The sequence below is a fragment of the Centroberyx gerrardi genome, chromosome 10 (assembly GCF_048128805.1).
Source record: "Centroberyx gerrardi isolate f3 chromosome 10, fCenGer3.hap1.cur.20231027, whole genome shotgun sequence".
In the NCBI taxonomy this organism is placed as follows: domain Eukaryota; kingdom Metazoa; phylum Chordata; class Actinopteri; order Beryciformes; family Berycidae; genus Centroberyx; species Centroberyx gerrardi.
In genome coordinates, this window is record NC_136006.1 from 25,287,744 (window position 1) to 25,301,484 (window position 13,741).

The following is a 13,741-nucleotide window of genomic DNA, read 5'->3' on the forward strand; positions in this document are numbered from 1 at the left end:
TGTGTTTCCATGTATCTAGTACTCTATTTATACATTTCTGAAGGGTCTGATAGCAATGCCTAAGTGTAGAAGTGTAATTTACAGAACTCTCTTGTTGTATCTTCTTATATCTGCTTCACACAGGGATGGAGATTCTGCGGAGTTTGAAGAAAGTCTCACAGGGCAGTTTTCAAAACTGAGGGATGGAGGAGGGTTTGACGTCTTAAAATCAGTTGGTGGAAATAGTAGAGCCTTGGAAGTTGTCAGATGCCCAGACTCTTGTAGAAGTACTTGAGAGAGCAGGCTTTTGTCAGATCTGGAGTCATCTACATCTGTCCTCTTCAACAAGATCTGGATAACACTTCAGTCCAGGTATGCATGTAGTGTATATGTATGCATGTTCAGGAGCGGGGTGCCGAAGAGGTAGGGGTAGGGGTGTGTCCATATCATCACTGTACTCTCACAAACCTATATCCGTTCATCTGTGATTGGATGAATATCATACTCCTTTGGTTCCAGGAATAGCTCATCCTAGTGATGCCCACCCTACTAGTAATATCAACTAACAGAGAAATTAATTGTATTATAGGTTCAGACAACTTGTACAGTGAAGCGCATACATTGCATGGAATATTTCCAGAGAAATGCAATCCGCCAACATGCTTCAACTTGTCAAATGAAGCAACAAATGTATGAACACATTTGTTTCCTCCTCAAGCCCAGCAATATTGAAATTTGATATTTGGATCAGTTAACTATGGGTCATATTCTCTTACAGTGGCAGCATCAGTGACAACATGGACCAACAAAGCAGTGGTGAGAGGAGCTCTGGGTTAGGCCATTCAATGAGTAGAAATATTGCATGGATTTTGTTTTTCCAATGGTGTTATGTAAATTATGTTAAAAGTGCCAAAGTCAAAAGTACATGCTATCAACCTCAAACGTGTGATTAACATTGAATATTGTCAGTCTTTACAATTTGGCTGTAATAATTAAGAACCAAATAAATAATTTGCCACATTCATCCAGTTTTGTGATTAATAACTAGAATTTGATTGTTAAACTAAACCATGCAGTTACTTTTGTTGTCATTCAGAGGTAGAAATACTGGCAGTGCTTCTACTATTGGGCAAACAACATCACTAAAATTCTCTTTTGGATGCAACAGGTACCAAAGGTCCCAGCTTGGGTTAAAGTTGAATCACTCACCCAAATTTCACTTCCCTCCCTGGCATGCTCACAACTTCCAAATTCCTCCAGTTAAATGTAGCTCCACTCCTGATGTTCAGAGCACTTTGAAAATATGGTCTCGTTCTCATTTTTAGTGCTATTTGCAAATACATAATTTTACCCCAAAACAATTCCCCACATTTCCAAACTTACCACCATCAAATGACATTGATAGATTGCTTGTTTTGAGTCTGGGCCTTAACCCTATGAAACCACAACAGCCATCCATTACTTATAAAGCAACTTTATTTCTCCTTTACCAGCATATTATTTTGGTACAATAAGCACCATTTCAATTTCAACTGTGATAATCTCAATTTACTATAATAGAGGGTTTCAAAGCCCAAACCAGATGCAACAACATTATCTATCCACCCTCCCTCCATTGGACAAGGCTATATTAAGATGACTCTTAAAGAGTTTATGTGGGCAAGTATAAACTCCAATTATTTGTGAAATCCATGTACACGAAGAAAAATCACTGGGGAAAATGACATCCACAGTAAAAGTACACAGAGGCAGCATTCGGAGAGAAGGCAGGAATATGGTTACAAACTAATAGGTGCTTTCAATAAACAACCTCTCCTTTCAATTACAATTGTTTAAGACTTATTCAAAAAGGAAAAACCTACTCAAGTGGAGCTTATGAAGAAGACCAGCACGTTCAATTGGAACACATGCAAGACAAAACACAAAAAAAGACATTTAAAAAAAAGTAGTCCATGTACAATTATACACACAAAATAAACAGTTTGAGGAAACCATGAGCATTCCTTGGGAGGAGAGGGTTAAAGATGTAAGTGCAATAGAGCAAGAGTAGATTGGATTTGCTCCAAATGCCTCCTCCCATATACTACATCATATTCCCTATGAAGTGCACTGCTTGAGGCCTTGTAAAAAGGATAGCAAAATAAGAATTCCCCTTCTAAGGAACCTAGAACAGGCCACCCTGAGGTCAGGTTTATACGCTCCAGTCCCTTGACCAGTGATCCTATAATCAGTGTTTAATTCTCAGATGCTTAATGTCTATGAATTCAGTTTTGGCAGAAAGCCATGCACTGCACAGGGAACCGATCATTATTGAAATGGTCTTTTTAGTCTGAACAGTCCTTTAGAACCCTATCCCAGCTGTAAGCCATGAGCTTAAAGTTTGAAAAGCTAGAGCTGTCCACAGTCCGTGATGACAATGTTCTTGCTGGGCTTGCCAGTCTTGTTGCCTAGCTCGCCCATCTGTCGCACCACATCCATGCCGTCCCGGACCCAGCCGAAGGCCACATGTTTGAAGTCCAGGTGCTCGGCCTTCTTCAACGTGATGAAGAACTGCGAGTTGTTGGTGTCGCGCCCGCGGTTGGCCATGGACAGCAGGCCTGGGCCCGTGTGGCGCACATCAAAGTTCTCATCCTCAAACTTGCCACCGTAGATGGACTTGCCTCCTGTGCCGTCCTGGTTGGTGATGTCACCGCCCTGAAACACCAGAGAGTACTTGTGACTGGTGTTGCATGGAGTTCTGCTACTGATAAAGTCCCATGGTGTCCAATTTGAGAAACAATACCAATTTAACAGAACCTTTACTTTGAATCGTTTCATGTGATATTTACGATCATCAGATGGCATTAAATTCACTTGTTTAATTACACACAGATTACGTTTTCCTTGCATTTAACCACCTTAAATCATGCGCCAGATGATTTTGCGTAATAACCGTCTCTATTCATTGGCACCATTTCGCTGCTCACATGCAAAAGCAAAACTGCACCATGGCAAAATATGTCCATTGATAACAGTTTCTGTAGTTTCAGTTTACGCTCTTCAAACGTATTATCAATGGCAGATGGAAAAAAAAACAAGAACAGCAAAGTTGTTTCAGGGTTAACGCCTCTGTGCTGCCTGGTGCAGGCTAAGTGTAAGGCTCCTACAATGAGAAAAAAAGTTGGGTTGGACCTGGGAAGAGTCAATGTGAAAAAGTGTACCTGTGAAATACAATCCCCAACACTGATTTAGGTGAAGATCTGGGTTAGAAACATGCTTTTAGGGTGCCTTGCTTGGTGTGAAAGTCCTCTGCTGGCCAAATCAGAGACTCCACAGATGCTTCAGAGTACAATTCCAGGAACACTTTCCACAGATGTTCTCAAAAACAATCACAGGAAAACTGCAGATTGCAGCCAACAGCGATGTCATGATCATACAATATGTAAAGTACAAAAGCGCAACTTCCAGTTGTGACTAAGGCCTAAAAAACAGAAAACAGAGCCAAAAGATTTAAGCTATGTATGAGGTTTTACAGTTCATTCTGCACAACATTTAAATGTCTGTTCCATTGAAAGATGCAATTTTCAAGCTTTCTGTGTGGTTGTAAGGCATTTGGGCTGTAAATTGGTGTGAATGAATATTGAAAATCAGGGTTTGTGATATGTTAAATAAACATTGTATGACCAAAACCTCAAATTGCTGCTCCTGGCTTCAAAATCGGCTTAGAATTGGGTGAAATTTTTGACGTAAAATACATCAAGAATTATGGTAAGTGTCATTGGTTGTATTTTTGTTCCACCTTTCCTAGTCCCAGTAATCGCACCACCCTTGTTCTCACCGTGACCGTAACAACTCAATCTTATTTAATGTTATTTTAGGTTGTTTTATTATTTAAATTCAATACATTTTTGTGGTATCGTTTTAAAATGAAAACTGTTAAAGGAACAAACTTGCACAAAATTATCATCATGTATTGGCAGAGCGATGCGGAGTTGGCCTGACATTTGTTACATTACAACCTATGATGGACCCAACATTAGACACAGAAGCTAGTTAGCTAACATTTTGTGTCGATGCAACAAAGTAAACGTTAGCTCGCCACAGCTTCGCTGCGCATAAGTAATTATCTGTCAAGCAATTTGCTCACAAACAACCTGTTGCTAGTGAGCAGCTAAAGGGTATTGGTAAAGTTGGTTAGCGTTAGCTACAGCTTGAGCTGCTAGACCTCTGGGTTGCCGATAGCATCGGCAGCTACTGGTTCCATCTTTTACTTGACTTGCTGTATAATAGTTCTGTAACTCTGTGGGATGATCTAAACATCATACTATAAAGCAAGGAATCTCTGTCTGTGTGTGTGTGTGTCCGTCGCATATCTCGAGAACCGTTCGTCCGATTGACTTCACACTTGGCGGGTGTATTGCTGGGGACCCAAGGAAGTGCAGTGTCGGATTTGGTGCAATTTGGACATGCGACACGTTCAATATTAATAAACTTTGAATAAACAAGCGAGGGCGAACGGGCACTGCACTAGTTTATAACAGTTTGCAATGGGATATGTTTCCTCTTCACTTGACATTTCTGGACTGTAACGCTACTTGGCTAGGTGCTGTCTGTTGTGAAAACACCAGTTCATACTTTCTGTCAGTTTCAGGCCACTGTAGCTCACGGGTACAGGAGGAGTGAGAGAGGTGGGGGCGGAGCTGGGGGGCTTTGGCTGAGACTTGTGGAGGAGGACGCACGTTGTTGTAGCTCCTATGGCTGCCATTAGATGTTACTAAAGAATCCATATTACCAATTGTTCCTTTAAACTTAAGGAGGTCAAATATTGGCATGGTGACTATAAGCAATTAATCTAATGTCACTCTGGGACATGTGTTTTAGAAACAAAAAGGCCATTTCACATTCCATTTTAAATTGGTCAGAATTTGCATACTAGGACAGAACATTAACAATCAAATGCAAATTGAATTGCTGAAATGAAGTTTCATTATGACTCAAATTACCTACATGTAATTTGTATTAACATTTGAATAAAGTTAACTGTATGGTTCTATAACAATTTAGCTCTGTACAAGTTTGACATTTTAATCATTTACATCTGTGAACCTGTCATCTAATCTTGACAATAAAGTGCACCTCTCCTCACCTGACACATGAAGTCTGGTATGACCCTGTGGAAGATGGAGTTCCGCAGCCCGAAGCCTTTCTCGCCGGTGCAGAGGACCCGGAAGTTCTCCGCCGTCTTGGGGACGATATGGGAGAACAGCTCTATGGTGACGGTGCCCAGCGTTTCGCCGTCGGCTGCGACGGTGAGGAACACCCGGGGGTTTGATTCTCTGGAGTGCTCTTGGGCTCTGGACATCTGTGGTGAGGAGATGGAGGCATCGTCGCCGGATTGGCCCATGTGGCTCTGACACTCGCAGAAGGTCTTCCTGAAGGCCTCGGCTAGCTCGGAGGTTTTGAACTTAGCTGCCAGCTGCTCCACTTTGCCCTCGCCCTCTGGAAAGATATGGAGAGAGGATCATTAAACAGTCAGCAAGTGGAAAGCAAAAAGCATTCGGTTCAGATCAGTATATGGGGACTTTTATTAAAAATTTGCTATCAGTCATATTAATGTGAATATTTAAAAATATTAAATGTCAGCACAAAATATTGTCTGTCAGCAGCTTCAACACAAAAAATATCATCAGCCTTCTGTTGAACACTAAATAGTATCCACTACTATTAAAAAAGCTGACTATTTGTTTGACCTTGTGCATGCAAAAAAACAAAACACACAAACAACCACTGGGTTCTCTTTTGCAGTGCAGAGAATTAGTCCCCCTGAAGTCTCTAGTCCATAGAAAAAATGATTCCAACTGATGGAGGTTTTGAGAAAGGTCTTAAGACTGAAACATCGACCAAAAATAAACAAATGCAGACGTGATCCTGTGTGTGCATGAATTCACTTTTTGTAGGGACAGTGTGCATGCCATGTGTACCTGCGTAGTCAGTGGCGGTCCAGACCAGTGCGTTGGCTGAAGTGTTCATGGGTTTGAGCTCCATGGCCTCAGAGATGGTGTGGTTGGCACAAACCCTCAGCACCTGCTCCCTCCTCATCAGGATGCGGTAGAAGCGTTTGACTGGGTGGTAGAGGATTTTGATGTCACCAACGCCACGCTCCTTCCACTGGCCGAGGTCCCGATCCCAGCGGTAAAGCTTGGTGCGCTCCTTAAACAGGATTTCCTCGTCCTCCTCGCCTGACTTGGTCTCCACCTGAAAGACAGTTAGCCAGAGAAGATGAGTGGTGTGATCCTGTAGCTCTCTCAGTTGAGCATGATCTGATAACATGCCTTCCCCCTTCAGCATATCCAAAACAAATACAGTATAATGTGTAAAAACAGACAATCAAAAGTTTGATTTCATTGTCAAAATCTACTTAGAATGTCTCAGAAAGTGCTCCATGTCCAGGTTCACTATTTGGCCATGTTTGGACTCAAGCTGCTATGAAATACAAATGAGTAGCAGCAACATCATCAGACAAAAGATGGCAGATGCCATGTTAAGATGTTACGATGAGATATTTTACTCTCCCAGAAGGAGAATGGTATCCTTCTACCTTTGATTTGGTTTATTTTATTGCACAGGAGATGATAGTGGGAGGGACACACCCACAAGGAATTCATAGTTCTGACAAAAAGTTTGGCTGCATACATGACACTGGACCCAATGAGGGTGTCCTCCAAACTTCAGAGGGAAAGAACCCTCTTAGAGGGTTCTTAGAACCCTGGAGCACATCAATCTGGAAAATTTAAGCTTGTGATACATCTTTAAAGGGATGGGAACTACGCTTAGTCTCAGTGACGTTTAAATGATAGATATGAAACTGTTGAAATGACAAGTCTAAAAATAGAAGTTCACCTAAGGAGGCATAGCTGACGCCTGTTTCTAGACATTCTAGACAAACCAGCCCGTCTGGCCCCGAGCAACTGGACTGGGTTTCAGCTCTGCTCAGAATATGAGTGGCCAATCAGCACTACGGGGCGGGTTAGTTGATGACAGAGAAAGGAACGCGCCGCAGAATTTCAACAAACAACAATGGCGGCTCTTGAGGATAGTTTAAATGATGCAGCTCTGTTAGTGTCTAACGGAGCTAATCGGGACATCGTCAAACTTTACTACGCTTACATGGACAATCAAGACAAAACTCTTCTCTGTATCTTGCACGGACATCAACCTTTGTTTTAACATGTGAAGGACCCATCATGCTAGGTTGGCTGTAATAGGCTTACGTCATTTTTTTTATCATTTAAGTGTAATAAATACAAAATATAATTTACAGATATATAAAATCTATGAATAGAAATGTTATCTATATTGATGCACCAGGGAAATATCATGTTGTATTATTGGTAACTCTGCATGTAGGTTATATTTAGTTTAACAGACTAGTGTTTCCATTAACAATAGTGTTAAAAAGACTAATTGTTTCAACGTTCCCACTTCAGGTAATTTGGAGTTAAATCTATTCACAACATGTACTCATGTAAATTCTTGTAATATGCAACTGGATAACTAATTTATTATTATTTTTTAATGGCTTATTTTCCCATTTTATTAAAATCACGACTGTACAAGTAAGTTACCTCTGGTAGTGACACTATTGGCTCAAAGTGAATATCCACATTATTAGCCTCCTCTTCATCACTTCCCTCCTCCTCTCCATTGTTCTTTGGTGTTGGGCACACTGCGGGTCCAAACACTGTTGCTCCGGCATTTGCCCACGAGAAGTTAGAGTCTACAGAAGAGGGGAAAATATGACATAAGAAATGTAATTAAAAATAATGCTACTGCCTTGCTTGGGACATGCTAAGTCACCTGGACTTGACAAAAACGAGGATGTAAGAGCATTTCATTATTTCTATCAGTCAAGGAGACAAAGCCGACCTTTCTGTCCAAAAGCAAATTCTCCTGTGGTACTGGCCAGGTCAGCGAAGGAGAAGCCTCCAAATGAGTTGAAGCCAAAGGATGCGTCTGTAGGGAAAGGAACATGAAGCCAAAGTTATTGTTAAATAGTGAATTGTACGCAATTCATGTTATACTTCATTATTGTGCACGGGATTCCTACATTAATAAAAAAAGAAAAAAAAAGAAAACCCAAACACTTCTTCCAAAGACCCAGACTGTAATTTCATGACTGAAATTGAAGATTTTCTTGAGTGCTCAATATAATGCATGCTGACAGTAGAGGGACAATTCAACTCATTCAGGCAACCTGAAAGTTCTTCTTCACTACAACTAATATCAAAATGTGTTAAATGGCAGTGGTGCCGTGTATCAGGCCTGAGCAACAGTACGTTTCCATCCATGTGAAGACATGAGATGTCTTGCAATTCCCAAACTTTTTTATGCCTGGAAATTATGAAATTGACTTTCCATATTCTTTCAGACTTGTGCGTAGCACTCAGGCAAAGCTAGCCTGAAAAAACAACAGAACAGATTAAGATCCAACTTACTGATCTGGACATGGCCAATCAATGAATTACTGTATATTTAACTAACAGAGGCAGTAGTGCCTCAGAAATGCAGTTGATTTGTAGATAATTTGGTTGTAAGGCAGGCAAGAAAATTGCTGGGACGTTTGAGCTTGTATCTCGAATTTAAAATACCCCGTGTTCCCCCACACAGAAGGGATAGCCCGTCAAGGAGGCAGAGAATGGTCTTCCTTGTGTAATAAGGGACAGGAGGTAGTGTATACCTTGACTAGTAGTTGTAGTAGCAGCTGCAGCAGCAGTAGTGTTACTGGAATCAGGCTCAGGGCTCTTCTTGGTTGACAGGTCAATGGGAGAGCTGCTGCTAGGAGCTTCATTCTGGGCCTCTGATGGCTGGTCTGAGGTCTGGTCCTCTGGCGTGGAGGCGCTGCCTGCAACTTCCGTGGTGCTGGATGCCTGGCCTGAGGTCAGCTCTTCTGGTGCCTCGGCAGGGCTGCTGGAAGCTTCCACTGCTATGTTTAACTGGGCATCCTGAAACAGTCAAGGAATCAATTCCATTTTATCAATTTGACAGTATAGAAGGTTTCAGGTGCCCTCTGGCAGCCATGTTGGAGGTCCTCAGCTCTTGGCAACAGCAGCTGAGAACAGCTGATTGCATATCGAAACTTGTGACCTGGCCATCTCAACAGTATGAAAAAGAAATGGTTAATTTCTGTGCTGTTTTTGGATTGAGGCTTGTCAATTCACCACTGACACATCTGATCTATTGTATCTAGTGTGAGCTTGTTAGCTAGCTAACCATATCCGATATCAGATACCATAACCGTATCTGGTCTTCTTGTAAACACGTGACTTGCACAATAGTTAACGTTACATGTCTGGCTTTGTATATAGTGGCGGCTAGTAGTTAAAATTAGCTGCTTTGTTAAATTAGCGTGCTAGCCAGTTAGCTAACTAATAAAGCCAAGAAACAACTGTTGTTCAGGTTAACTGAGCTGACACTTCAAACTATATCTCAGCATGTTTTGGAGTAGAGGCTATGGCTAAAATCAAGACAGTTTACTGTGTCACAGTGCCCTAAATTTTACTTTCAAGTTCACTTTAGTTATAACATTACAGAATTGGGCACCCACACCACAACAATGTTTTTCAGATGTCTCACAATATTACTATTTTTTAGCAATTAATTGCACACATTTGGACCTCGACAATGGTGTCAGCAGTGGCTGCTGGGAGATTTGTTGCATTTATTTCCTCAACATGTATGGAAACTTTGCAGTTGCGTCATAAAAGATAGCATTTGTGAAATTCCGGATAGAATACAATTTAGGTAAACAAGCGTGTTCAATGGGTGTTCATTAAGTGTTTGAGCACAAGCAGCAGATTTTCCAGTGATTTACAATGGCTAAAATGATAAGATGCTTTGTGGGAACTAGAGTTAGACCAAAATATCAGTTTGCCGATATTGGTCATTTATTAAAAATGGGATGTCAGCCAGTCAGTGTTGTCCACCTCTGATATGATGGATATGATGCAGTGTGTTTGACTACATATTTATTGTAGAAATGCTCAATATCAAACTGGTTGCATATGTGAAGCCTTTAATCGGAACGGATTCTAGTGCAATATTTTGATCAGATTCCAAGTATGCATGAATATCCCATTTCAGAGGCTTTTCCACTCCGACAGGAATGCAGTTCCGGGTGAAACACTGAATACTTGTACTTTTTTGGCATGAAAATTGTCAAATTTCAAGATACTGAATATTAGCACAAAATAATGTTTAACTGCAGCTTCAATCCAAAAACTGGTATCAGCCTTTAAAAGCCATTTTGGTCGAACCCTAATGGGAACCCCATTTTAGATTTCAAAGTCTTGTGTCCATAACGCAAACTGCATACCAAGTCCTGCTGTGCTTTGCGGACTTCCGTGTCAAAGTCTTCAGACTTGTCGCGGTCCGGGTCGCTGTCGCCGGTGCCCAGGCCACAGAAGAAGGTGGGGGGAAGCTGGAGGCTTTTGGCCTTCTCTTCCTCCTCCGGCGTGGGCTTCTTCTCCCAGACCACCTGGCAGTCTGGCTCTGAAGCTGCCTCTGCCTGGAGGGTTGAGGCTGGATGGAGGACACACAAGGTTAGGGGTAGGGAATGACTGGTAGCTGAGCTGAGTGCTACTTTTAATTAACCTGATCAATAAACGGGGTAGAAGCAGTTTCACAAGCAATATGGTTGAAGAGAAAAGAAGAGAAAGGAGAGAAAAAGACAAGGGAATAGAGAGAAAAGGAGAGAGTGGGAGGAAGGGGGGGATAAGAGTGAGAGGGGAGAAAGCAAGAGAGTGACGGGCCAGAGGAGCAACAAAAATCTATCTATACATAGAGAGAGGATGCGTCTATATCTATCTCTATCTCTAGGTACACGCACACACACACACACACACAACAATACAGATCTCAAAATATCAAGGAAATAAATCAAACCAATATGGTAACTGTCAAAGGATAAGGGAGACGCTGAGGTATTTGTTATAATGGAATAGCAGTGTGTGACGTACCATCACCACATGCTGCAGCCTTTCTCTCAGGAAGATCAGGGTAGAGCTTTCCATTCAAGGCTTTCACCGCTGACTCAAAGTCCTCATCTGAAAATTCACATCAAATTCAACTTGTCTTCTTTGCCTAAATGACATTGCTTTGATTAAGGAAGATATGTTGATTGCATGGTTTCTATCTCGGGCACCAGAAAAGCTGACCTCAGGTAAATTAAACAATTTGTAAGACCTTGTTGATGCCAGTGAGAATGAATGAAATTAAATAAACATGAAAATGAAAACAACTATAGACTTATCAGAATATGGATCTGTGTGATTGGGCTGATTTCTCAATGAAAAAAAACAAACAAAACAAAACAGAAAGGGCAAATTTTTCAAGACCTCTGAAACTGAAGTTACTTAAAATTCTACATTCAGCTTTATTCAAGACCTTAAGGCCTTGAGCTTAGACAATAGAATTAATTATATTTTAAGACTTCTTCAGGACCTGCAGACACCCTGGAAAATTCCTTGCTGCTATGTTTACCATTTTTCAGCTAAGAACAATTCTAAAGGGATAGGCTAGTTAGTATGGATTCCAGTTACCATGACAGGGCCAAATTGTGCTAGCCAGTGACAACTTGCTCCAATCCAACAATACAATTTCCCCATGGGTTCATTTAAACTTCATCTTATCTTAAAAACAGAAGAGGGAAACTAGAGGGTTGTTTCTCATCTTTCTGGTCTCACCGTCAGTTTGGTCATCGCTGGTGTAGCCGGGTTCATTCTGGTAGCAGAAGAAGGTCAGGGGCAGCAGCAGTTTCCTGGCTAAAGCAGCCTGTTCGGCGGTGGGCTCCCTGACATACACAACCTCCACCTCAGAGTCCGAGTCCGAGCATGCACTGCCTTCTTCTGCCTGGGGGGGCGCTACAACACAGACATGTGGATTAAAAACAGTCAGGCTGGGAAGGGACTGCTTAAAGAAGGCAGAATAGCAGAAATGAAGTTGCTTTCTTTATACCAATGGAGTTCCCTGTATATCCAAAGGTGTTAGTTCCACACAAAAAAAAAAAACACATCATGCATTGCACAAACGAATGGCATGCATTTCTCCTAGTGTAAATTACTGCGAAACTACTTAGGATGTTCACCGAAAAACCTCAATCACGCAATCAAGTATTAATTCAAATACATAGTCTGTAAGGTAATATGCATTAAGAGAATATTTAATTCAGAATTCAGATTTCCTGGTGCTTTGTAATCCAATTGATAGACTGCAGTCCACTGACAACCCACATTTTCCATTTGCAACAGAGGAGCATTGTACCCGAGCTTGAACCCCAATTTCGTTTCACTGAGGTATAAATCACTGGTGAGGACCAGATTGGACAGGGAATTGCATTTCATGCTGTTGCTACACATCCTGCACTAAAAATGGCGTATGTGACGTTTGCACAGTGCATTCCTCTCAGAGGGAATGCTCTCAGTGGAATCTCCTCAGCTCAGCTTTCAAAAGAGGGAGGAGAACATTGGCTGTGGCCAATGTGCCCCTTGTTGCTATCCAGAACATAGTTTTATCTTTCCTCTATCAATTCACAGGTCAATTGCCCATTCAAGGTTAGCAAACATCACTGCAGTTGTCATCACTGCATTACCAAATCCCCACACCACAATTTTGACCATAGCTTGAGATCCTCTAGCAAGGCACTTTTGACTGTCCCTCAATCTAGACTCAAGACTTAAGATGATCAGGCATCCGCCATCTGGGTGCCTACTTTGTGGAACTGGACCTGCTTGAGGTACTTGGGCTAAATCTATATAGTTTTTTAAATCTCTGCTTTAAACAAATTTTCATACACTGGCTTTCCTGTAATGATTTATTTATTTTGTTTTCTTTTTATTTGTTTTTATCTTTTTTTTTTTTTTTTCTTTTGGTTCCTTGTTTTATTTTTAATTCTATAGCTTGTACCATTTTCTCTTTTTTAGATGAAGCACGTGCTCAACTTTTTTGAGATACGTGCTATAAGCTATAAGTTGACTATTATTACAACTCTTGGTACAAGTCAAAATTGCCACCTCCATTTGGTAACACACACTGGACATGCAACACGTTAGCTTCTTGGTTTGTATTTTCCACTCCGTGCAGCCAGGTTATGTCTTTCTGGTGGTGAGGGCCAGCCAGGTGACAGCTGAGAAGGTGACAACACACATTGCAGTGATAAGAGTACCTGGGGGCTCAAATTGGGTGGTTGATGTGCTGGTCCAAAAAGCCATTGGGTTATCTTTGAAAAGCCTAAAATCCAACCCTAAAAGATAATGGGTTGTTGGGTGAAAAGAAACTAATTGTGAGGCTGGGATTATAATCACACAAACAAGAAGGCTAAAATTGTTAAAATAAGAATGTGAGATACTATACTAATGTGAGTAGATGCGTCATAATTATGTAAAAATGTGTTTATAATGTAATCAGACAATCTCTTTGAGGGTATGCATCATTTGAATGGTCATTAAAGGGCAATTCCGGTTATTTTGAACCTGGGCATTATTTTCCTGGTTTTTGCTATCATGACGATTGTGTAGGGCTGGGCGATATGGCCTAAAAATAAAATCTCAGATTTTTTCACACCTACACCGGATTTTAATCGATTTTCTTTTTCTTAAAAACTAAAAAAGACAAAGGCATTATTCAAATAAGTTTTGTTTTTATTTTAACAATATCTACAAACAAGATGTTTAAGAATAGCAAACAAACTCTTTTGAAGGCTCTTTTGTGCAAAAAGACATGTAGGAAG

At 41.1% G+C, this 13,741-nt stretch overlaps 1 protein-coding gene across 1 annotated transcript in view; it reads right to left on the bottom strand.

The window, feature by feature from the left end:
* Positions 1-1,437: 1,437 nt before the first annotated feature.
* Positions 1,438-13,741, bottom strand: part of ranbp2 (RAN binding protein 2) — a 34,108-nt gene continuing 21,804 nt past the window's right edge. Inside the window, exons 21-29 of the mRNA XM_071895814.2 lie at positions 11,700-11,876; positions 10,974-11,060; positions 10,331-10,536; positions 8,696-8,960; positions 7,885-7,971; positions 7,584-7,735; positions 5,940-6,213; positions 5,105-5,457; positions 1,438-2,673 (exon numbers count right to left, since the gene is read on the bottom strand). Coding sequence (XP_071751915.2) covers positions 2,368-2,673; positions 5,105-5,457; positions 5,940-6,213; positions 7,584-7,735; positions 7,885-7,971; positions 8,696-8,960; positions 10,331-10,536; positions 10,974-11,060; positions 11,700-11,876 — 1,907 coding nt within the window. The 3' untranslated portion in view covers positions 1,438-2,367. The remainder of the gene's footprint in view (positions 2,674-5,104; positions 5,458-5,939; positions 6,214-7,583; positions 7,736-7,884; positions 7,972-8,695; positions 8,961-10,330; positions 10,537-10,973; positions 11,061-11,699; positions 11,877-13,741) is intronic.